The sequence below is a fragment of the Rhinatrema bivittatum genome, chromosome 18, assembly GCF_901001135.1.
Source record: "Rhinatrema bivittatum chromosome 18, aRhiBiv1.1, whole genome shotgun sequence".
NCBI classification, from domain to species: domain Eukaryota; kingdom Metazoa; phylum Chordata; class Amphibia; order Gymnophiona; family Rhinatrematidae; genus Rhinatrema; species Rhinatrema bivittatum.
The window spans coordinates 45,483,291-45,506,655 of NC_042632.1; the positions used below are offsets into that span (position 1 = coordinate 45,483,291).

Below are 23,365 nucleotides of genomic sequence, written 5' to 3' on the forward strand. Positions count from 1 at the left end.
AATTTTGTCACAATCAGAGCATGACACTGCTCTCTTATCAGAGAGGTTTCCTAGTAATTTGTGATGTGCGTGGATCAAATAGGAGGTAAATATCTGATTAACTTAGCTGCATAAGTACCAATATTTGGACTTATCTGGTTAAGTTAATCAAATAAGTTAGACCTGCTGAATAGTAGGTCTAAAGTTAGCTGGATAAGACTTATCTGATTACCTAGCAAGTTTTGCAGAGATATTAAGCAGCATAGTTATGCTGCAGAATATCCCTTGTACAGTAGCTGTATAATTCTTATCCAGTTAACTTATCTGGCTACATTTGAATATTGAGCCCTAATGGGTAGCCTGGTAAGACTCTTCTCTTCAGTCTTTGAGCATACACTTCTCACTTCACTAGTGTCCAGACAGTGACAAAAAAAAATGGCTAGCACTGTTGCAACTGCAATCTTCACACTGTCTCCCATCCTGACCCTCCTCAAGTTAAGAGAAAAATAAAAATCGTGAGCAGTGCATTTTTTCCTTTTGGCACAGTGAATGTGTGAGAACACAGGAACACAAGAAAAGAGTAGAAGCAGTCCTTTACCAGTGCCAAATCCCACAGTTTATAAGCTTTTTAAAAACTCTGTTAGAACTTCTGATAGCAGGTCCTTCTCCACCAACAGCTAGAGAGAAAATACAAAGCTTATTGCTCAGACTTTACAGTGGGAGAACATCAGCATTACTTGATCCAGGCTAGTTAAAAAGATGCTGCACTGTGATTTATCCTCTGGCTACTCTCCTTGCCACTTTGTCCTGTGTTAACTCTGAGAAGGCAGTGAGGTCACACAAGCAACTCTGGTATAGTTACCAGGTTTTTTTTCTCTGCAGTACACTGTCATAGACTTCAATAAGTCATAGAAATGAATGGGGTGAAGAATATACATTTCATTTGTGGAACTCCTCCATTTGTTTTCGGGGGCCACCAATGAAATGAATATGGGCATATTTGTTATGTTTACCCATTCGTTTCAAACGAATGCATAACCTTGTTATAACAGAACATCATAGGAAAACCATATGCCTCTTGTTTGGTGTGCATATATCCTGGGACCTCATCCAAATACTTCAAATTAGTTGACTATACAATACAATTATGTTTAATAGCCCACTGAGCTATTCTTTTGGTTCCTACCTTTACCTGTGGCCTCCAAAAGATGGTGTTGATTTTCTTTCCTTTTCTTTTAAACACATAGCATACAAAGTCTCCTTTTGCCTCATAAGGAATGGTACCGGACTCTTTTACTATTAAGTGCTCTGTATTTTATGTTTATTACTTGAATCTAACAGTATACATTTTTTTTTTATCATGGCAGCCTAATCTTTATTTGCCAATTTGTTAAGAAAAGGGCATTGATGAATAGCTATTTTGCATCAAAACTTTCAAAATATTTCTTAACAGATCAATTCCCTTTGGCACCATTTTGAGTTACAGAGCAATCCCTGACTTGATTGGTGGCTGGTTTGTGTTCGTAGTATGACTTCTGCAATAATAAGGTTTCCTTTAGGGGGTACCCCAAGGTTCACCAGGAAAACTTTTATACAGTAAGCGTTCAATGCTCGCAACTTGCTTGCCTTGACACAGGTCACCCATGACCGTTACACACACGTTTTGTGCAATGTGCTTTCATGCTCAAATTAGTCTTTGGCTCCCAAAGCACTTACTGCAGTACCTTTGTGGCAGATGAGAATGACCATTAACCTTGGCATATTAGTTTCTGTCATTACAGGAGGAGCTTCTTAAGCAGCAGATGACATTTTTCAATATTATGCAGGGCATGTGCTTAAATTAATCAATTTTGGCATAAATGACTTATCCAAATGAGCCAATAGATATTATAGTAGCCAAGCAATTTAAGGGCAGGTGCCATGCCAAACCTGGTACAAATCACTTTTTATACATCACAAGTTTAGTTAGGGGTAATTTTCAAGTGCCTTTCCATACATAAAGGACTGTTTTAGGGTGTCGAAATGTGGTTTTATTAAATTTCCTGTTCAATATGCAATTAAAATTACCTGCATATGTCATGTTTACAAGCAATTTTACCCAGACCATGAAGAGGTGCTCAGGAAAGAGGAGGGTTTGGGACAGAGTTTCACTTAGAGGCTTCCTCCATTCCCTCCGAGGCCACTTCGAAATCAGAGTGGCCTCGGAGGGAACTTTCCTTCCACCCTCCCCCCTTCTTCTCCTCCCTTCCCCTGTCTAACTCAACCCCCAGCCCTATCTAACCCCCCCTACCGTTATCGTTGAAGTTACGCCTGCCTCTGGGCAGGTGTAACTTGCGTGCTCCAGCCGGCTGCTGGCGCGCCATCCCCCAGCATGGCAGCTGTTCCGGAGGCCTCAGCCCTGCCCCCGAACCAGCTCCCCGCCCACAACCCCGCCCCCGGAATGCCCTTTTTTCGAAGCCCCGGGACATACACACATCTCGGGGCTTGCGCTCGCTGCCGAGCCTATGCAAAATAGGCTCGGCGCATGCAGGAGCAGATTTTCTCGGGTTATGCACATGTGTTACATGCGTAGCCTTTGAAAATCTGCCCCTATGTGCAAATAAGTAGCAATAAAATTCCCATGTGCAAAAAGCTCATCAGTGAAGACATTAAACATCATCTCCAAGTATTTGGAAATTTGACGGTTGAAACTTGACAACCTTACTTCAATAACAAAAATTTCAGTGGCTTATTTGGGGTAAAATGTTCGATATATTAATTATACATTTGTCTAATGATGCAATTAAGATATTTGATTTATATCTATACAGGATAATTTTGAATAGGGCAGCTAGTTGCAAAGTTCACACAAACGTTTGTATGCAGGTACTTGGAGGAAATTTTCAAAACTTAACTATCCAGACAGTTTCTCTTATTTAATTATTTATTTCATTTGATATTGAGCTGGTTTAAAGTTAGCTGCCTAACTTTTAGATAGCTGGGTATATTCAGTGGGGTGGCCAAACTGCTGACTAACTTTCTTAGCCAGATAGTGGCTATGCATCTACTTTCAAAAGCCTCCATAAACAAGACTTTGAAAATCAGCAGACTTGCAAAGGTTGATTTTCAAAGCAGCGCATGCCCATCTGTGCACGCGGTTCCCGGCATGCGCACATGGATGCCGCTATTTTATAACACGTGTGCTTTTATAAAATACGATATCTGCGTGCACATGCACAGGCGCATTTTAACGTCCGCCTGCACATTTGCGGGAGGGGGAATTTTAAAAGCCCACGTGCGTCAACAGCATAGAATGGAGCTGTCCTGGCCCGCCGCCCTCCGACCGACCCTTCTGAGAGGCCCGGCACTTATGCACATATCGGTGATTACACACATGGCTAGGCCCTTTAGAAAATGCGCGCGGCATGTGCAGGGCCCGGCCACACGTGTAACCACTGGTTTTTGTGCACGCCGGCCTTTGAAAATTTAACATGCGTATATGTAACGTAGCAATTTCAAAAGTCATTACATGCATAAAGTGCACTTACGGGTATAAAACTTATGGCAAATTCAATAGCATATACAGTTGCTATTTTTAAGAATCCACTTACTCGGGTAAAGTGCATTTACATGTGTAGAACCTAGTTTTAACTGTGTAAATGCTTTTGAAAATTACTCTTAAGGTACATATGTAGTATGACAATAACCTTTAAACAGCCATGTGGGCGGACAGATACGCACGAATACCGGCTTGCGCTAATGGACGCAACCATTTTATAACATATGCACCTATAAGCACACACGATATAAAATTGGCTGTATGCACGTACATGTGTGAGCAATTTTATATGGATGCACGCAAATGCCGGCTATACCGTGTAAGTAGGAGGGTTTTATTAGATACGTGTGCTGACACAATTACCAGTTTCCCCATTCTGTTCCCAGTTCGCCCAGGTAAAGAATAGGACTTCCTACCCCCCCCCCCCTAGTTAATGTCTCCCTATTACTTTTTTAGCCCCAACCCTTAAAACCCCGCTAACTACCCTCATTTTTTTTTGTTTCAGTACTTATGTGCGATCCATAGCAGAAGTAAAGTTATGCGGCAGGGGAGCCTGGCACATGCTTGTGCACGTAAATTCTTGTGTGCATATTTCAAGTGATTTTCCTGGACTGCCCATGCTCCACCCAGACCACACCCATGTCCCACCCCTTTTTAATTTTTTGATTTATGTGCATGCCGGGAGATCCGCGTATACTTGTATGCTTTTTAAAATCCGCGTGGTGCAGGCCGGCCCAAGAGACGTGTGTATCTCCCAACTTTGACAGTTCACCCCATCCAAAAATTTTACTGGCAACAGAGAAGTCTGACTTTTACTTGCTTGAGTCAATTTTAAGGTGTAAATTTGTATGAATAAATTCAATAATTTATACACTTACATCGCTTATAAAATAGCAGCTTCTGTGCATACTTCTTCACCTCGCCCTGGAATGCCCCTAGACTGCCCCTGTTTTGCACCAGTAAAATGTGTGCATGAAATAAAAAATATGAGTATACTTTTGATGTTTACAAAATAGCATAATATGCAGATACGTACTACTTATGTGTGCATAAGCTGTTTGTTTTTTTTTTTGAGTGGAACCCATTTGAAAAAGTACCCATTACATCTGAACATCAAATGTACCCATGCTGTTTGCCTCCCCCAGGTAAGCCTCTTTTTAACCCGGCTAAAAGTGGCCCACTGATCGTTTGAGCTGGGCTGAGGAGGGCAACTTTTATCAAGGCCAATTTACCCAGGTACTTGCCATTTGGGAGTTGTCTTTATAAAATGCTTCGCTGCAGCGCATGCATCAGAACACCGAAAAGTAAGAAGTATAGAGACAATAAAGCAGCAGTGGCCCAAGGGCTCTTCACTTTGTCTAAAACCCCTACTAAAAAAACCTAACCTGGATGGGAAACTTCCGCCCCATTGCCAACTTACCATTTATTGCCAAGCTAATGGAAAAACTGGTCAACAACCGACTCATAGATTACCTTGACTCCCATAACATTCTTTACCCATCTCGATTCGGTTTCTGGAAACGCTTAAACATGGAATCACTCTTACTCTCGTTAACGGACAACATCCTGATGGGTCTTGACAAAGGCCAATCCTACCTTCTGGCTCTCCTCGACATGTCAGCAGCATTCGACACAGTAAATCATTCAATCCTCATAAACCGTCTGGCTAAAATCGGCATCAAGGCACCGCTCTCACCTGGTTCAAATCAATCCTCAACAACAGGCACTACAAAGTCAGAATAAACGACAAAGAATCCCACCCCGTCCTTTCCAATCAAGTACCCCAGGGTTTCTCATCATCCCCTACCCTGTTTAATATCTATCTGCAACCCTTATGCCAGCTTCTAGAAAGTCTCAACCTTACCCACTTTATTTACGCTGATGACGTGCAGATCTTAATCCCCATCACGGATCCCCTCTCCAGCACCCTAAACTTCTGTAACAGCTGCCTTCACTCCATCAACCTCCTACTTTCCAGTCTCAATCTGGTTCTTAATATATCCAAAACTGAACTCCTCGTCATCACTCCCAATTATAACCCCCAAGTCTGCAACACAATCTTACCATCAGCAAGCCAGGTGAGAGACCTCGGTGCTATTCTGGACAATAGAATGAACTTCAAAAAGTTCATTAACAACACTACAAAGGAATGCTTCTATAAGCTACATGTTTTAAAACAGCTAAGACCTCTCCTGCACTTTCATGATTACCGTTAAGTCCTCCAAGCCATACTGTTTTCAAAGATTGAGTACTGCAACGCGCTACTACTCGACTTCCCCTCCTCCACAGCGAAACCTCTACAGATGCTGCAAAATGCAGCAGCCAGGATCCTCACAAATTCTCGTTGCAAGGACCACATCACACCGATACTTAAACACCTACACTGGCTTCCCATCCACTATAGAATACTGTTCAAGACCTTGACCATCATCCACAAAACCATTTATCATCACTCCTCACTCCAACTCATAATCCCTCTCGAGCTCCACACCTCCACCAGACTGATCAGATCCGCATACAAAGGATCTCTCCAGGCGCCCCCAAAACAAATCCATCATTCACAACTCCATTCAAAAATGAGCACTGTCCACTGCGGGACCACATCAATGGAACTCATTACCCCCAGATATACGCCAGGAACAATGCCATCTCTCCTTTAGAAAGAAACTGAAAACTTGGCTGTTCTCTCAAGCCTTCTCCTGAGGAGACACTCCCCAACTAGCAATGTCTCCTACTCCGCTCCCATCACCTTTCCTCCGCGCCTATAACCACTTCCCCTGTCAATGCCCCATTCCTGGCCCAGGTCATCGCCCTGGTATGATGCTTCCGCAGCCAAGTATCCAAAGGAACTGTTATGCTCGAATTATTTATTTATTTATAACATTTATATTAAATGTTAAATTAGCTCTCCACACTAATCAATTGTTTTTTCCTATCTTACATTACTTTTAGGAACGTTATGTTAGTGTTTTTTTTCTCTCTCTTAAATATCCTGAACTGTACTCCCTGTTCATTGTAACTTTCTTTTTATTGCGTTAAATGGTTTCCCCTGGTCCTGCTGTAAACCGGTACGATAAGACTTGTCTTGAGCATCGGTATATTAAAAGAATTTAAATAAATAAATACATAAATATTTTTCAAAAGGTACATGTAATCTCAGAAAATAATCAGAAGTAAATCTCCCTCCCTCCTCATTTGCTGTTTGCCTGAATTAATTGTGGTTGTTCCTATCTCCTGTCCACTGCAAGATGTTGTTGAAATGCTCTGTGATTCCTCTTGCAATAATATAAGCTGGCATGCTGAATGAGTCACTATAATTTGGACAATCATTGCTTGAGATCTGAAAAAAGGTTTGTTCCTTTTCTCTGGTGTTATTTCCAACCAGGGTCTCTGTAACAATAGCTTGTTGCTCCTTTGTTCTCTGTTCGCTCTGTTTATTCCAAATCCTTACATTTCCATAGAATGAGAACCCTCGACTTCCCCTGAAAGCTGCAGTATAAACAGTATTCAGTATGAGAGAGGTTCCAAAGTATCCTCATATCTTTTTTTTTCTCTTCTATCCAAACACACAGACGTTGTTCTGATTCCTGGAAGAGCAGGCACATATAAAAAAAAAAAAAAAAGCTGTTGAATCTGGGTCTTCTGGATCAGTACATTTGTAAGCCAGAAAATTTTAGTCTTTCTGTTTGTTAATAAGAGGAAAACCCTCTTACACATGAACTAGGCAGTAATGCACATTCTCCTGCCACCAAAGCTAATTGCATTTTCTAACTGTTGGAACAGATGTTGATCCAGAAGCCTAGTGAGAGGATCAGCATAACTAGGGTTAGGTCCCTAGTTCTCATTCCTCAATAGGGGATACACATCAGGGTTCAAATTTACAATCTCAAAACATTAGTAATAATAATGGTAGCATTTATTTTTTGGGGGTTCAATCATTTTATTGATAACACAGAACAGTGCTTATCAAAAGTGAAAAAAAAAAGACAACAAATGATATAACAGAAACCAAAAGAAGAACATACAGGAGGAAATGGTGTCAGTATATATAAAAGCAATATATAGCAGATCGTAATAATGCAATAAGCATATATCAGATGCAAAATTTACAGAGTCAAAAAAATCTGTAATTGGTTTCCAGATAGCATGGAATTTAGTCTAATAATTAAGGCCTGGATTCTCTAAGGTCACAGACCTTAGAGAATCCAGCGGTAATGGGGGGGGGGCAGGCCTGTGAAAGCCGGCAGCGATCGCACCACCGTGGTGTTATCGCTGCCGGCTTTCGCACCCAATAGCACCACCATGAAAGGTGGTTCTATTGGGCATGATACTGGCAGCGATAAGGAGTCTTACCTTTCGCCATCAGTGAAGTTTCTGCGGCGTCAACCCTGACGCCGCCCCGACTCCTCCCCTTCCAGTGCGGACTCCTCCCCAATTTAGGTATCGCACGCGAAAAGTCCCTTTTCGCGTGCAATACGGTTGGAAAATGACTCCCTAAGTCATTCATAGCAACTGATTCATACTTATAAATCATACAGACTGTATGCCATGAAAAGTGGATGTTCAGAATGCTGTGCTTCTTCCAGTTACATAAAACCAGCCTGTAGAGCTAAAGCTGAAAGACACCCAAGAGTTTGTAAGAAGGGGGGAAATTTTGAGAATGTATGCACATTCTTGGATCCAAAAAGGATGTATGTTAGCACAATCAAAGAGCATATGTTCCAGAGTCTTCTCCTGACTTAAACAATGCCAGCAATTCCCAGTGGGACTCAATCTCACCTTGTGCAACTTTTATGGGAGTCCAAGTAGTACGATGTGTGAAAAAATACAAAGATTGAGGCAATCTGACCTAGGAGTTTTCATCATATTTAACCAGCCACAACTAAAATTAAATGTGTCCTATTCTAGTAATAAATCCTTCTCCCATATTCTTTCCAAACTCACACATCTAGAGGAGGAAGAAACATGTAACGCTTTATATCAGAGAGGCCTCATGTCCAAGAGAATGAAATTTAGAACTAAGAGGGAAAAGTCATGGGGTGTCTGCCAAAAGTCCTTGCTTTATTTTGCAATGCTCCAAGCAGTGTTTCAGCTGTAACCATCGATAAAACTGGGAGGGAGGCAGATCATATTTTTGAATTATATCATTGAAAGAAAGTAAGTGACCATTTTCCATTACCTGTCCCACAGTTCAAATCCCTTTATGTTGCCACCATAGGCAGTTAATCTCAACTTTATTAATTAATAGTGCAGGATAATGCCACAATGGAGCACTTAGACTAGAGTTCCGTTTGTTGCCAATGTTTTATGAAATAAACACAAGGCCATATGGGTAGCAGTGAAGGTAGGAATCAAACTCAAATGTTTAGGAAGTCACATGTCTGCTAGCGAATTCAATGGGATCAAGAAGGCTAGCTCCCTTTCAAAGAATAGCCACCTTACAATAGAAGTTAACATGTCTTCTGATGTGACCCACCTGATACCATAATGAAGAGGAACACCTTATGATAGGTGAAAAAATCTGGGAAACCAACTCCTCCTTGTTCCTTAACTAATTTCAACTTCCACAGCGCAATGCATCTTTCCTTTTTACAAGAAAGCAACTAACAAGCTATCTAAGCTTGTATAAGAACTTTTAGAAAACAAGGATGGGACATGCTCAAGATATACTTAATCTGCTGGGCAAACACAATCTTGACGGACTCAAATTTTCTCCCCAAACAGAAGTATAGGGGAAACCACAGCCTTGTAGCATCTTCCACTATTCACATAATCCTGGAATATATAACATCGAACACAGTCTTTTGTAGGAAGAAACTGAATGCCAAGGTATTTAAAGCTCTCTTGGGACCATCTACAATCAATTCCAGAAACTATAGATTGCACATATTAAATATTCAATTGCATTATTTCGTATTTGTCTTAGTTCACTATATATCCTGAAAAAACCCGAAAAACTCTCAAACAATTCCAAAAGACATAGAAGGGAGGTCTCTGGGTTGGACAAAAACAATAAAAGGTCATCAGCATAATCTACTACTTTGTAATTCTTCTGTCCATAAGATATCCTTGCTTTGTCATGTCCATGTCATAGGGCCAATAAAAATGGTTCCAAAGGATAAGGGCAATCATGTCGTGTACCCCGCCAGAGGTCAAAAGTACCAGATAGTATAATATTAGCCATTAGTCTTGACTTGGGACATCTATAAAACACCCTTATATACCTTATAAAATCTTCCCCAAATCTAAAACAGGCCAGAACTTTAAATATATATTTCCATTCCATTTGATCAAATGCTTTTTCAACATCGATAGTCACTACTAGGACAAGGTATTTCTGGCCTTGAGCTACATGTATAAGATCATGGAATAATCTAACATTATAAAAAAATATATTGTTCCTTCATAAATCCCATTTGATTCTGGTTGATCAAATCTCCCAACACAGAGTTTAGATGTGTGGCAAGAGCTTTATTCAACAGTGAAATCGATCTGTAATTCTGTACAAATAAAGGGTACTTCCTAGGTTTTTCCAGAAAAACAATGAAGACTTCAGAAAAACTGCCAGTAATGATACCAGTAAATAAGTGGCACATTAATTTTGGCTGTAGAGAGAATTGTGCATGTCTGTGGGTACCTCAAAATTTTCTCTACCACAGGCCTTGGGTATTTGGGATTTGAGACAATACACACTTTTTAATGCAGCCACAGAGTTTGAGTAAAGTCAATTCACAGTCAAGGACTCATGAGAAACATTACAAAATATGGTCCTCCTCCTTAGTATTATTTGCCACTTGCAGTGGTAAAAATTAAATATTATATTTATTGGTTCAAAAAGAAGCACACGTTTCTTATGACTGCACAATTTAGATGCCCGTAGCAATAGGCGCCTGATATAATAACCTGCAGCATGTGAAACTGGCACCTCAGCAAAATAACCAAAGGAAGCGTGATCAAAACAGACTCTCATATTGAGCGCCTATTGCAATTGTGGGTGCCTGATTCAATAACCTCTTTTGAGCACATTCTACCATAGCATGCCCTTTTTTACGCTGCTTCTCATTTACATATGGCATTGGGGTGCACAGGGATGTGGCTGTGCACGCGGTAGGAAAACAGACGCTTGATACGCGCGCCCTTTTTCTGCACTCATCTTATTGCATTGGCCCCAATGTGTGGTATCTCAAATCCCACGCATTATCTTCCCCTTGAGAAACCCAGTTCAATGTGGGTACTTAAATGACTTGATTTGCATACAACTGCATGAAAATACATGCAAATTAGGTCATGCATATGGAAACCAAATGTTGCGGTTTGCAGTGAAATCAGCAAGCCATGGTATTTGATAGAAAGTTAGCTACACCTCAAAAAGTGTAAGTAAACATTTCCCAGGAGTGTAATATGTCTTGGGTTTTCTCTTACAGGGGTTGGAGGTGCCTCAGACCTTCCTCCCAGTGTGTAAATGCCCCTTGGGAGTCTTGTGAGAACCACTCTCCCATCCTCATTTTTGCTGCCCCTTGAGTGTTTAAAATTAAAAAAAAAATAAAAAATAATAATAATTGTCAATAGTTCTGGCCCTGGTGCTGCTCCCAGATCCTAAACCCCCAGCCCTTAGTGCAAAAAGTTATTACCCTCCCCTGCCCAAATTCCTAGATCTTCCTACTCCCCTGGACCCTAGCCCCCTCAGTCATTCCAATGCTAAAGATTTTCAGTGCATTAAATGCTTTAATCTCATGTTAATGCATTAGTTCAGCTTAGTAAATAGGCTCCTATGTGGGATATAATAGCTCTGGCACAGCATATTTTTATTTCCACTGACAGATACATGTATTATTAAACTCACAAAAAAAGCAAAACAAAACAAAACCGGAAAATACAGCAGAAGAAATGGCATCCAGTGGAGAAAATTATCTCAAGTTAAAAATAAAACCCCTTTTTAGTATGCATTGCTTCTAGTATTCATTATTACTCCTGTAAATGCTCCCAGTAAATTAATAATATTTCCTTCTCTTCCAATACAGTATGAATTATTTAGGCATAAAAATCTTTTAAGATGAAGTTTTCATTTACTTCTGCTGTTCATCTAAATTTTACTGGTTAGAATGAAAGTGTTTTGTGAAATTCTACATGGAGTTGATGTGGGTTCAGCAGAAGAAGAGCATGCTGTGCAAAGTTAATTCTTTGTCATCTAGACTGAAGAAAAAGGGTTTTATTTTTTTAGGTGTGGCAGTCATATGAAATGACAAACATGATAACCGTGAAATATTTTTGTTTCATTTCATTTTTTACTTCAAATCTTTTTATCGATTTTTAACACCAAATCAATGCAATATAACGATTATGTATAAATGCATGACACTTCACAACTCCACAAACCAATGCAGATACATGTGATACATGAACTATAAACACCCAGCACCCCTAACCCCACCCACTCACACTTTGCAGATAAAAACCATAAGGCACAAGGATTATAATATGGATTCATTTCTCACTGTGCTATATTTACAATTAGACTTCTCAGTTGATGAGGTAGTGATTGCAAATAGTCTCAAACTTGCCAGAAACTTTTTCACTTACTAGTCACATCAATTTTTTCGACATGTAGTTCCATAATACATGGATGATGGATAGCGAGACGCAACTGTATAAGTGTAGGAGCCTTGGGGGGCAACCTCTTCTGCAAGATGGCTTTCTTTGCCAATAACCTCATAAATTTATCTTTAAAGACTATTTGATGCAGAGTATCAAAAGGAAAGGTCTGGACTCCTAAAGGTATGAACACTCCCATAATGCTATGGGAATACTGCTGCGCTTTACCGCAAAATTTCTTACCAATGGAACACGACCAAAACTGATGTCCATCTGACACGAGGCAATGCTCTGATTGGCAAAGCCTCCAAACACATGCTTGTTTACAAGATACATATGACTGCTTGAGAAACTTGTAGTATGTTTCCCCACAGGCCTACATTAGTAGTAACATTACGGATCCTGGAAAAATATTTTAAATATTGAGATGGGAGAGCCACCAACTCCAATTCCTGTTGCCAGCCCTATGGTACATTTGTAAATTGAAGTGGATTTTCTCTTTGAGTAAGAGATTTATATAAAAATAGAACAGTGTGATGTTCGGGGCCTTTTCAGTCAAAAAAAGGTCTCAGATGAGCCCCTGATTCTTGCAGATCAAAAGAATTAGCATACTGGGAAATATGTAAATAAGCGTAAAAGTGTCTTTGGTCTAGCTCATACTCCTCATTTCATTTTTTAAAAAAGCACACCGTTATTCATTATATTGTGCACTATTTCTAAAAATGAAATGAAAAATATCAAAAGCAGAATTTAACTCCAAATGAAACAGTTTTGGGAATGTAGTTGTGAAACATAAAAGGGCAAGACTCTTGTCATAGAGGGCCACAAACAGAATAACGAAAATATGTAAGTCAACCAAAAACCTAGAGCAAATATATTCAAATAAATCTCATGAATATTCATTGTATATACTCTAAAAACCAGACTTGTTTGTAGATCTCAAGGATTCAAGTTGAGAATGCCATTGTCTAGTTCAGTGGTTTGAGTCCAACAAAAGTGATTAAGTCAGGACTGGGAACAGTTGGTTTTTGAGGATAGCCACAATGAATATACATGAGATTAATCTACATGCATTGGAGGCCCAGCATATAAAAATTTATCTTCCTGTGGATATTCTGAAAACCTGACTGTGGGGTCCCCAGAACAGATTTGGGAAACCATGGGTTCTCACTCTCATTATTTTCTATATTTAATATACTTTGCTTCTTTTTAAGCAAATGCCAAAAATGCTAAACATCGTATGTCCTTACCTATGCATCAGTTGCTTGCGACTTACACACACAGCAGTCTGATAATCATGAGTTACACATACTTTGTGCGTGCTGCATTTCACCTTCAGGCATGGATCTTTTGATGGATCTAGGGCTGTATAATAAAAACAAAAGGATACAATTACAAATGGGTCATTTGAATGGTCTTCGAGAGAAGTGACAATTGTTATTCTAATTCTATTGGGTAATGCCTTTTTATTGGAAACCCATATTTCAATGCACATTATAAGCATCAGAAATGCAAAACATAACACAATACAGCATCATTAAATATAATGCAAACACATAAAATACAATAAAAAAAAAACAAAATACATGATAATACTTACCCTACATGATAACAGTACAGCAGATACCCTAACCATAACCCAAAGCCCCCACTCTCACTAGGTAGAAAAGGCTACAGTTCATCTAAAAAAAATATATATATAGTGCTTACATGAATGGTTTTGTAAACTTAAACCAGTCCCTTTGCTTATTCAGATGCATATCTGTAAAGAACAATAGATGAGTTGGTGCCTTTTGCTGAATTCTTGCTCTCTTGAGTAGACATGGAATGGCAGAATATCTCAATATAACATGGCTATTCAAGAAGTACTACAACTTCCCTTAGTATAGATTTTTCTTGAGCACTGAATAAGGAGGTCAATATTCAAAAGGATTTGTCCCGCTAAGTTCAGAACTTAGCAGACAAATCTGTGGTTTAAATATTTCCCTCTGATGCCTGGATAATTTTTAGCTGCATAAGTCATTATCTTTTTAAAACTTCTTTGGATAAAAATGTAGCCGAGGAAACCTATCTGTGATGAAAGCAGTTCTCAAAATAACATTTACCAGGATAACTTTAGTTTTAACCAGCTAGATTCAAATATAGGAGCTCATTCACTAAGCTGTGATAGTCCGTTTAGCATGCAGCAAATGGTCTAATGTGAGGTATTTAATTGAGTTGATCAACATGCAAATGCATAATAATCAGCTCATAACTATCCTAAACGGTGGAAATCAAATAACATGGCTTGCCAGAAAAATCACAGTCTATGTTATCTGGTGTTAAGTTAGCTACAAAGTGAGGAGACAGCCAGCACCATTTTGAAAAATGGCCACTACCGCGCCCAGATCCTAGAAGGGGTGCTCCTAGCTCCCACTGGACAACAAGAACAAAATAGTGAGTAAGCAGAGGATCCAGAGGGTGGGCATCTCGGCTTCACGGGGCCAACATTTTGCACTGATTGGGAGGAGTTGGGTTAGGGGTGAGGCCTGTGCTGCACTTTCAAAATGATTAAAAAATAAATAAATTCTACAATGTCCACCTCCAAGGGCAACAGGAGAGAGGTGTGACAGGAAGCCTGTGCAGACCCCAAGATTTTTTAAACATTTTTGGGGGGCGACTTGGAATCGATCAGCCCCTTGAAGTCATGGTGGACCCACAGTCATGGGCAGGGCCGGCACAAGGGGATTCTGCCTTTTGCTGCCCCTCCCTGGTCACGTCAACACACCCCCTGCCCCCAGATGCACACCCCCCCCCTCCCGATCGCGCTGACACTCCCCCCACCCCCCGGTCATGGCCTCAACTCCTTCTGCTCGTTTTTGGGCTATGAGCGGCGGTGGCCCCCACATGCCTCGCGCCCCCTAATGGTCGGCGCCCTAGGCCTAGCTCGCCTAGTTCTTCCGCCAGCCCTGGTCATGGGGCCACCATTGCACGTTCAGTGGGGGCATTCATCATCGTGGTATTTTTCCCCCCCCCGTGGGATATCACCATGGGGTAAAATACTGTGGGAGTCACAAAGTGGCAGAGTCATTTACTGCTACTTTGTGACTCCCACGGTATTTTTCCCTTGAGGAAATATACTGTTGCTTAGTGAATGACCTCCATAGCAGTTTCTCACTGGGGTCAGAGGAGGGTGATTTGACCCACAGGCATGTAAGCTTTTTTTTTTTTTTTTTCCACTTAGTTTGCAGCCACTTACAGGGCTCTGAGGGTCATTCACTAAGCAACAGTATTTTGCCCGCAAACTTTTTCTTTTCTTGCCTTAAAGTTTGCCACTACTTAACTATGTTTTAATATTGCCCGTTAAGACTAAATTCATCGGATGTACAAACCTGGATAACTTTAAACCTAACCGAGTGTATTCAAACATAGCCATTTAGGTCTGAATTTTGTCCTGGTAAGAATACTTGGATAACTTTATTCAAGAATATTCAGTGGAACATTTATCCTGCTGAATATCCTGGACAATTTATCTATTTACTGCTTTTTATTTTTTTTTTTAATAATATTGGCCTCAAAGTGTCTGCCTATTAAACAGACACACAACCTAAACAATCATTACAGCAATAAGAATTTCTTAATTTGCTTCTGACACACATACATGAAGTCCAGGCTCTCTCTATGCACAGTTTAAGTCAAAATTATTGAAACATTTATCAATGTTACAAAAATTCATGGATATAATGGGTGGGTGATATCAACCTTCCCGTGGGCCACCTGTAACAGGCTATGACTGTCGCACAAACTATTGACTTCAAAGTTAGCCAAAAGCAACTGGAAAGGCAACCTAATGGCTGTACGTGGCCCCTGAAAACCAATTGGCCCTTCTTAGCATATTGTTGCAAAATATTTTGTGACTACTCCTTTAAGTGTTAATAGAAAGCTTGTTACCAAGTAAATATTTTATATATTTTAATTTCTAACTTTAAACCTCCATCAGCACAGTCCAAAGCACTGTAGCACGAGCTATTTCCATAAGTGCAAGTGCTGTAAAAAAATAGAAAGCGTTGTTAAGTGTGCACGAGAAACTAAACAAAACAATATACTTAATGAAACAAAATCAATCTAAAACAAAACTAAATATTTTTTTCCATGTATACCACTGGTTTTTTTTTTTGTACTACTTTTGCCCAAGTTATGCTTCATCCTTAAGTCTGGCCCTATATGAGCTGTCAGAAAATGATCACTCTCCACTTTTCCATCTTTTTGTAAGGCAGATATTCAATTAGCATTAGAACATAAGAAATTGCCATGCTGGGTCAGAGCAAGGGGGCCATGAAGCCCAGCATCCTGTTTCCAGCAGTGGCCAATCCAGGCAACAAGAACCTGGCAATTACCCAAACACCAAGAAGATTCCATGCTACTGATGCCAGTAATAGCAGAGGCCATTCCCGAAGTCAACTTGATTAGTAGCGGTTAATGGGCTTCTCCTCCAAGAACTTATCCAAACCTTTTTTAAATCCAGTTATGCTAACTGCACTAGCCACATTCTCTGGTAACAAATTCCAGAGCTTAATTGTGCGTTGAGTAAAAAAGAATTTTCTTAAATGTGCTACTTGCTAACTTCATGGAATGCCCCCTAGTCCTTCTATTATCCGAAAGTGTAAATAACCGATTCATATCTATTTGTTCAAGACCTCTCATGATTTTAAAGACCTCTATCATATCCCCCCTCAGCCATCTCTTCTCCAAGCTGAACAGCCTAACCTTTTCAACCTTTCCTCATAGGGGCAACTTGACCTTTTCCCAATAAGGAGGCTCTTGGATTGTGGTGGTATTCCATCCATGTAAACCTGTGGAAATGAGTCCTTAAATCCCTATGTAAGCAAAATACTTGCCACATTTAGCCAGAGGTTGTTCAGTTACTGCTTTCATTTTACTTTTCAATATTGTTGAAAGCAAAGGTGGGCACGGAGTCGTGGAAATGAAAAGCTTATCAGACTTTTTGTCCTGCATGAGTACAAGCTTTTCTGTGTGTATTTCTATGAAGAGCTTTTGAGAATTTATAACAAAATTTATTTTTGAAAGGCTTATTCTGTTCAGTTCTCTTTTCTGAACACTCTGGTAACAAAGAAACAGCACTGCCTACACAAAAAGACATCTCTTGATTATGCAGCTCAAGTTATATTATAGGCAGGGTAATTTTCAAAGGGAATTCTGTGAGTAAAGTAGTATTTAATCTGCAGAACTAGCCCTTTAGAAAATTACATGATGCACATGCATGTGAAATTAAATGCATATACACTGCACATGCATAATTTTACGTGCATGGGGAGAGGCATGTCAGGGGGTGGGGTATGTGTGGGGTTAATAGGGGAATGCATTCAGGAGGCTTTCAGATTCTTTACAAGGACACTCTGCTTGCTCTTATTGAAGATAGCGAGGGCAATGTTCAGAGCCATGTATACCCGTACAGCAGTGCTCCAACTCGCCTAAACAGCCCCTTTGAATATCTCCTATCTGGTGTGTGCGTAAATTTACGCACATAGACGGATTATGCGCCTAAACTTATGCATGCACTGGGAAAGACATTCCAGAGGAGGGGTCAGAGTGGGATCACGGATTATCCTCATACCTTTTACTTGAAAGAGCAACAACAACAAAAAAAGTATGCACATTAAATTCCGCTGAAAAAGTAACCTCTCAAATAGCAGGTGCTAGCATATGCTGCTACTTTTTCCAAATCAATTTTCAAAGGCGATGCCTTTGAAAATTGACATAAAAGTCCGTAGGTGAAACGTCCTCATGGATTTTACCCTTCCCCCTCACAGTCTTAAATTTGCCCCAGAATTTCTACAGGTAAAGTGTGACATTTATTTATTTATTTAGATGGACATAACGGGGCACCACTCCAGGCACAGTAAACCACTAGCTTGGAATTCTATACTTTGGATTTTTAGTCAGAAAGAAGACAGCATGATTGCCTGACCTAGTGGCTTTATTAGGCCCTTTCCTCTATCTGCAATTATTGTAAACGATCCCCTGTTAGCACCAGAACTGACCATTTTTGTATTTGCATGCGTTAGGGTACTGATTTTCTTCAACTTCCACTTTACTGGGGAGGATAAGTGAGGTTGAAAACGTTTCTCCATTATTCTAGGCAACTAAGGTTCAGTCAAAGACAAGATGAAGAAAAAAGCTGTCTAATCACATGCATAGCTCAGCTTATAGTAATATTTTGATGCAAGGATGATATGAAATTAAAAAAAAGAAAATTACTCAAAAATTGTGCCATAAGAAATTGCCCAAAAGCAAACCCAATTAATTTTGAACAAATTAAATAAATGAGGGTGTTAACATTTTTCTTTTATTTTGTATTAACAGAAATCCATTTCAGCAGGCATTCAATATACTTATTTTAATTAGAGTCAGCTAAATATTTTAATTAAAGCTGGAGATGGTTAGAAAGGCATTTTATTTTCAGAATTAATTTCATCTTTATTCTACAGCATATAAGTGTAAGAGCTCTGTATTCAAATGCGTTTTACAGGACACAGACCCAAGGAAACCATCTTGAATTCTACATTTGTAAGTGCTCATTGCACAAGATATTGCTTGCTAGTGGTGTGGTTTGAAACATGCAAACCACGATAAAAGCAGCTTGCTTGTTTACATCTAATTTCAAAATAAAATAAAACAAATACCTCCAATGATATTCATAGGGGGGGGGGGGGTGTTTCCATTTCATTTTAAAAATAGAAGATATTAGGCCCGCCGCCACCGTCCCGCCGCCACCACCACCACTGTCAGAAAAACTCAGCATTGCCGAAATTTTAAAATTGAGCCCTTCCCCAGGCCGCCTTCTTTGCCCCCTCCCCATGCTTCTTAGCACATCTGTGGTATTTACTGTCCAAATGATGCAAGGCTAAACCCCATTTGTTCCTGCTCCACTAGGTCCCAATTTGAAAATGGTGTTGTCTGGCTCTGAGGCTGGCGTCATTTTCTTCTATTATTTAATGCCTCCATTTTCAAATCAGATTCAGGCAGGGCACAAATGACTGGGGATCACTCCTGCCCGATTTGGATTTCATACCCCATGGAAGAGATAAGAAGCATCTTGGGGGAGGAGGCATGGAGGGAAGGTCTCCGAAGGGGGGGGGAGTTCAATTTTGGTAGTGCAGAGGTTTTTTTTTGGGGGGGGGGGTTTGGTGGGGGATCTGGCTCATTATATTTCTTTTGTTTTTTTTCTGCTTTTTTCCTGTTCCTTTTGATTTTTCATTTCAAATAAAAAAGCAAACAAACAGAAATAAGCATTTTTAAAAAAAACCCTGCATAAAAAAACAATGAAATGAAAAATAAAATGAATTTTCTTTTCACTACACATCCCTATTGCTTGACTTAGAAAGCTTCTTGGAATCATACAATTGGTTAGATTGAAAGAAGATCAGAAATCCACCAAGTGCAACCATTTTTCTATTTGTGTATTAGTTATGATTGTATAATAATCGGCTGTAAAAAAAAAAACAATAAACAAAAAAACCCCAACCTTTTGTATCTGTGGCCAATTCTAAAGTCACGGTGAATACTGAAGACTATAATTTTGCCACTTTTTGTATAAAGAATTCATCCTTCTGAAAGCAGTATTGGTAAAATCTATTTCCTCTTTGTCAGGGAAGATGCTCTTATGCTTAATGCATCCCAGGTGAAAAGATCACCTGCAAGATCTCATTGACATACTTGCACATTATAATAAATCATCTTTCAATCTTTTTGCTTAAGGAAAATTGCTTCAATCGGGGTACTTTTTCAGCAACCATGAACCTGTGTAACCCCTTAGTAGCACAGGGGCCGATTTTGAAATTGCCTACTTGAATATGCAGAAATAAGCATCAACAAACAAGTAGCTGAGACCTTTTTTTTACTGGACTAACTCAGGCTTTCAAGAGCTTTGCTCCCTTCACCAGGTCAGTGAAGGAACAGTGCAGTTGCACTGGATTTGAATAGCACAGTCCGTTTGGCCTTAGGCTATCTGCATATGTCATTACAACTGAGTAAAAGAGAAAGAGGGTTGGCAGAGGCCACAGCGAGAGTAAAACTTTATAGTTCAAAGGGCCTATACCTGATCATTGGAGAAGGCCGATGTCCTTATCAAGGTGTTTGATCATCTTAATTTCAGGGGATGAATGAACAAAGATCTCATTCTTCTACAGTGAAGGCTTTGATGTCAGGTTCAGTTTAGGGAATCCATCCTCAAAAAGAATATCCACATACTAGAGGAAGCAGAAAAAGCACCAATATGGAGCTGATGATATTCAAAGAGATTTAACCAGCCAAATAATCATTAGCTGCATAGATCCCATGAGATGAAAAATTTCTCCTGGTGAGTGGCTAAATATAGCTTCCTAGTTTCATGTAGGTACTCAAATTCTGGTCAGTCCTGGGGGGGTGTTTCAGGAAGGATGACTTTTGTGCTAGTCAGCAAACTTAGGACCTCATATACTAAGCATTTTTCCCATACACACGGAATGGGAACGAAGCCTTAGTAAATCAGACCCTTAGCTGGCTATTCCTATGCACAATACTTAGAAAATGTGCCTTATTAAGTTTTATGGAGCTTAAATCTTTCCTTTTACAGGCTTCACTGTGACTATAATTCAGGTCTATAAATAGTGACGTTAAAAATTATTTAGTACTTCTGCATTAGAAGAGGAGAGGATGAAGTTGTGGCAGCCGGGGGTGAGGATGGATGTTGGAATCGGGGTGCCAACGAGACATTCCTTTCTGCAGGACAGGCCTCTTGAGCCCTTTGCTGCAAATGCCGATCTATTTTGCTGGTTACGGCAATAAGAGCCTCTAGGGAGATGGGAAGATCCTGGGCGGTGAGCTCATCTTTGATTTTCCTGGAGATGTCTTCTAAGAACATGGAACCTAAACTATCCTCTCGCCAGTTCAGCTTGGAAAACAGCATCTGGAATTCCATGGCATATTCAGCCAAAGACCGGGAGCTTTGGCGAGGGGTAGCAGATAAGAGGCCATAGCTGCTGCAAGACCCGGCTCCTCGAAGTTAATGTGGAATATTTTTTTTACTCAATGCAAAATTAAGCTCTCAAATCCATTGCTAGAGGATGTGGTAAAAGCTATTAATGTAGCTGCATTTAAAAAAAAAAGTTTAGACAAGTTTCTGGAAGAAAGGTCCATCAACTATTATTAAGGTAGAGTTACAGAGATCTACTGCTTATTCTTGGGATAAGCAGCATGGAATCTCTCTATCCCTTGGGATCCTTCCAGGTACTTATAATCTGGCTTGGCCACTGTTGGAAACAGGTTACAGGGCTTGACGGACCCTTGATCTGACCCAGTATGGCAAATCTTATGTTCTTATTACGCTTTTCCCCCAGCAGTTTTGGTATTTATATAGTTAACTTTTTTGGAGCTGGTTGTGCTCTCTAGCAGTATTTTTTGCTAACTTTAGCTTGTCTGGTTGCTCTAATGCTCTTGTCACGTGATTGGTACTTTCATAAGACTTCCTTTACCCCAACCTCATTCATTATTTTAATAAGCTCCTCCCATAGCAGCATTTTTTCCTGACTTCTTCATTTTACCACGTGCGATTTATGTTTTTAGTACACACTTTGTCCAACTTTTTTTTTTTTTTTTTAAAATACCCCTCGTTTTACTTCAGCTTCTTTTCCAGTCGTTATACGGGAAAGAGCTTTGTCAGTGAATGGGAAAAAAAATGGTTTTAAAACAAAGCTCCTTATTTCTTTCTTAATATTTTCCTCTGTTTACTCTTCTCATTGTGACTTTTCTTCTCTGCCGGGAATGGTCTTCCGGGATTTACCGACACCAACAAGATTTCAAGAACTTAAACGAGAGCTCTGCAGAGAAGTAACCTAGTGGTTAGAGAGGCAGGCTGCGAACCAGGGTTCAAATCCCGCTGACATTCCTTGTGACCTTGGGCAAGTTACGTCACCCTCCATTGCCTCAAGTACAAGCCCTCTGGGGACAGGGGGTAATACCTACTGTATCCTAAATGTAGCTCCCCCTTCAGCTAAGTATATTAAAAGTAGAGAGGTTCTCTGCATTGAAGCAACTGCATTTCTAATAGCGAAGGGATTCTTTTCAGTAATCATGCAGTGTTACAGCTTTTCAGAGACGTTTTCTTTTTAATAAGCAGATCAAACAAGATCGTACCACAGTATATTTCAATACAATTTAGTCATGGACAATTGAGTACAACTAGGGCACAAAGACTCGGCTCCATAAAATTAGTACAAGCAATTGCAATTCTTAAAAAAAAAATATATATATTAATAGATTTGAGTCATCTAATTTACATGCTGTAAACGATGAAATACAAGAAAAGCTGAAAGGTTCCTATGCCTTGTAAAATATAACATTTATGGTCACATTGAAAAGGATTCACTACAGCACACAAATCAGAAAATATGTTTAGCTTTAACACTCTACGGGGTTTAAAGCGACATAAGTAAAAGTGTGTGACATGTGTCAGAATAACTCCTTTGGAAGTAACGTGAGTTCCATGCCTGATTGGCCGTGACAGTACTCCAGTCTGTACTACAAGTTAATATATTCCAGTCTGAGGCTTGCCAAGCAAATAAAAAGCACAAACAAAACTGAGTGACTGGACTTTTGTGTACATGTCTGGGAGCAGAGTGGATGGCGTGTGATGACTTTGCTCTTGTGCATGCTCAGAATACTTTTATAGGTTGTGACAAGTAAATATGTATATAAATATATTTGTGTGTGTGTGTATATATGCATGTAATTTTATTTATTTATTTATTCAGTTTATATTCCGCATTGTAGGCACTTCCCTGTAGCCAATCTCAGAGTCATTCATTATTCTGCGATGTGCCAGTATCGTGGCGGTGGTATTCTAATTACGGGAAGGGGAGGAGTGTGGGCGGAGTTATCTCACGGCAGCGCTGCGGGCAATAATGTTCTTCACATTATTGCCGGCAGCACCGGGGGAAATAACTACACCTTTTCCCGTGGCACTATGGGGGCGATAGTGTGCAGCCGGCTGCCCACTATCTCCCTTCCGTCCCTTTTTATCGCACCCCATCATTCTGCTATAAATATGAAGCTAGGGGTAAGTTTGTGCCTGAGGCAATGGAGGGTGAAGTGCCTTGCCCAAGTTCACAAGGGGTGGCAGTAGAATTTACACCCTGGTTTGCAGCCCGCTACGCTAACCAGTGTGTGTGTGTGTGTGTGTGTGTGTGTGTGTGTGTGTGTGTGTGTGTGTGTGTGTGT

General features: G+C 40.0%; 1 protein-coding gene across 1 annotated transcript in view; it reads right to left on the minus strand.

Annotated features, from left to right (window-relative positions):
- Nucleotides 1–23,365, minus strand: part of SPOCK1 (SPARC (osteonectin), cwcv and kazal like domains proteoglycan 1) — a 384,555-nt gene that overhangs the window by 211,289 nt on the left and 149,901 nt on the right. Inside the window, exon 2 of the mRNA XM_029583840.1 lies at nt 13,360–13,474. Within this exon, the coding sequence (XP_029439700.1) occupies nt 13,360–13,367 (8 nt within the window). The 5' untranslated portion in view covers nt 13,368–13,474. The remainder of the gene's footprint in view (nt 1–13,359; nt 13,475–23,365) is intronic.